Source organism: Microtus ochrogaster, unplaced genomic scaffold (genome assembly GCF_000317375.1).
Source record: "Microtus ochrogaster isolate Prairie Vole_2 unplaced genomic scaffold, MicOch1.0 UNK86, whole genome shotgun sequence".
Lineage (NCBI taxonomy): Eukaryota > Metazoa > Chordata > Mammalia > Rodentia > Cricetidae > Microtus > Microtus ochrogaster.
In genome coordinates, this window is record NW_004949184.1 from 1 (window position 1) to 2,125 (window position 2,125).

The 2,125-nt window shown below is 45.5% G+C and overlaps 1 protein-coding gene across 1 annotated transcript; it reads right to left on the reverse strand.

Moving 5' to 3' along the window:
* Positions 1-8: 8 nt before the first annotated feature.
* Positions 9-824, reverse strand: LOC101982936 (melanoma-associated antigen B18-like; the record flags this gene model as incomplete). Its single annotated transcript, XM_013355010.1, has 1 exon — positions 9-824. A coding segment is annotated over exon 1 (816 nt), but the record flags the coding sequence as incomplete, so codon positions are not given.
* Between the last annotated feature and the right edge of the window lie 1,301 nt (positions 825-2,125).

A 2,125-nucleotide genomic window follows, 5' to 3' on the forward strand; every position in this document is an offset into this window, starting at 1 on the left:
GTATCATGGATCTTGGCCCAAAACTCCAGGATTTTCATCTTGCTGATTTCAGCCTGGGCTCTGGAACCCCATGTGAATTCGAAGGATGGAGGATTGCTGTTGGGCACTTTTCGGTACTCCAGATACTTCAGCCTGACCAAATCTTCAGTGATAACTTTCTTAGGCTCTCCGTAGATGAAGTGTTTCTTGTGAGCATATACACCCATCATATTCAGCACTTCCCAGACCTCCTTTTCAGAGGCACAGTTATTTTTCTTGAAGATCACACCAAGAACCATCATTAATAGGCCAGTATTGGGCATTTTTTCTTCCTTTACTCCATCATAGGTATGGTCTAGTTTGTTGAAAAGGGCATAGCAGTGTCTGATAGGATCGACTTCCTTCAGATCAACACCAAAGGCTAGTTCCATGTGCTCTGTGGCTCTCTTTAGAATCTCAGTGAAGTGGTTTTTTGATGTTTTGATAACACACTTCAGCATATCTGCCCTTGTAATAACCTCCTTCTTTTGATACTTCTCCATCAGGAACTGTACCAGTAAGACTACTTTGTGGTTTGTCGGATCTTTACTCCAGACCTCGATGTCAGAATCATCTGAACTTTTCTCATCTTGGTTTCTGGCACCTGTATTTTCATATGTGTGAGGAAAGGTACAGTGTGCCCCCTGCAGCTTGTTCGGAGGTGTAGGCATACCAGCAGCAGGACTAGCCTGATCTGGACCCTCATAGGAAGGATCGGGAGAGGCTGGTTCCTCCACTGTATTTTGGGCACGGGCCTGGCGGCGCTTCTCGCGGGCACGGAGCTTGCTCTTTTGGCCACGAGGCATGATGACTGTAGTGGGGAACACAGATAGTAATACAAACAGGTTAGGGAAGAGATCACCCTGGAAAACAGAGGATGACATAATTTGTACAGTCTCTGTTGGTAGATCCTACTATTACTCCACGAAAGGCTACCTTGCCTTGTTTCCTTAAACTGACTTAGTAACCGAAAAGGGGAAGGGAAATTTAGACCTTGTTATCTCAGTTCAAGCTCACCATATGAACTTTCCTCCGGACTAGTACTGTTTCTCCCTTTTCTAACGGCTGTTTCTCTCTATACACATTGAAACCCTGACTGTCAAGTGGCAGCGGCACGTGACAACAGCAGTAGTCGAAGACACCCACAATAAATGGTAGGGTTGGGATAGGGTAATTTGGAATGGATCGCTTTAGGAAGGTCTCTGGATTGAGGGGAGAATATTCCAGAAAATACCTTGAGAAACAGAAGTTCCTACGGTTCCTCACGGATGCTCAAAGAAGCTTCCCGAAGGCTTCACTGGCCTCGAAGAACACCAGCAAATAACGGCAGTTGAAGAAAAGCGGATACAGCATAATCCATTTCCGTTCACGCCCACAGGCTTTAAAAAGCAACTGCCCAGGCGCAGAAGGGAGGGGGCCCTTTCAATCATGCAGTCTTTTAAAAGCAACTGCACATTCGCAGACAGAAAGCTGTGCCTTTATCAACGACACCTAGACTTTTAAAAGCAACTGTTCAGGTGCAGAGGGAAGACAGAGCCTCTTTCAACAACACCTAATCTTTTAAAAGAAACTGCTTAGGTGCAGAGGGAATTTGGAGCATCTGTCAACCACACTTAGACTTTTAAAAGCAACTGCACATGTGCAGAAAAAAGGCGGAGCCTATGTCAACACATCAAGTATTTTAAAAGCAACTGCACATGCGCAGATGGAAACCAGCGCCTCTGTCAATCACACCTAGTCGCCTCACAATCACACCTAGTCTTTTAAAAGCAACTTCTCAGCTGCAGAGGGAAAGCTGAGCCTCTGTCAACCACAGGTAGTCTTTTAGAAGAAACTGCACATTCGCGGATGGAAGGTAGAGCCTCCATCAATAATGCTTAGTCTTTTAAAAAGAACTGAACATGCACAGAAAGAAGTCAGAGCCTCAGAGGACCACATCTAGTCTTTTGAAAGCAACTGCACATGCGAAGACAGAAAGAGGAGCCTATGTCAACCACACCAAGTCTTTTAAAGCAACTGCTCAGGTGCAGAAGGAAGGCAGAGCCTCTTTGAACAACGCCTAGTCATTTAAATTAAACTGAACAGGAGCAGAGGGAAGGCTGAGCCT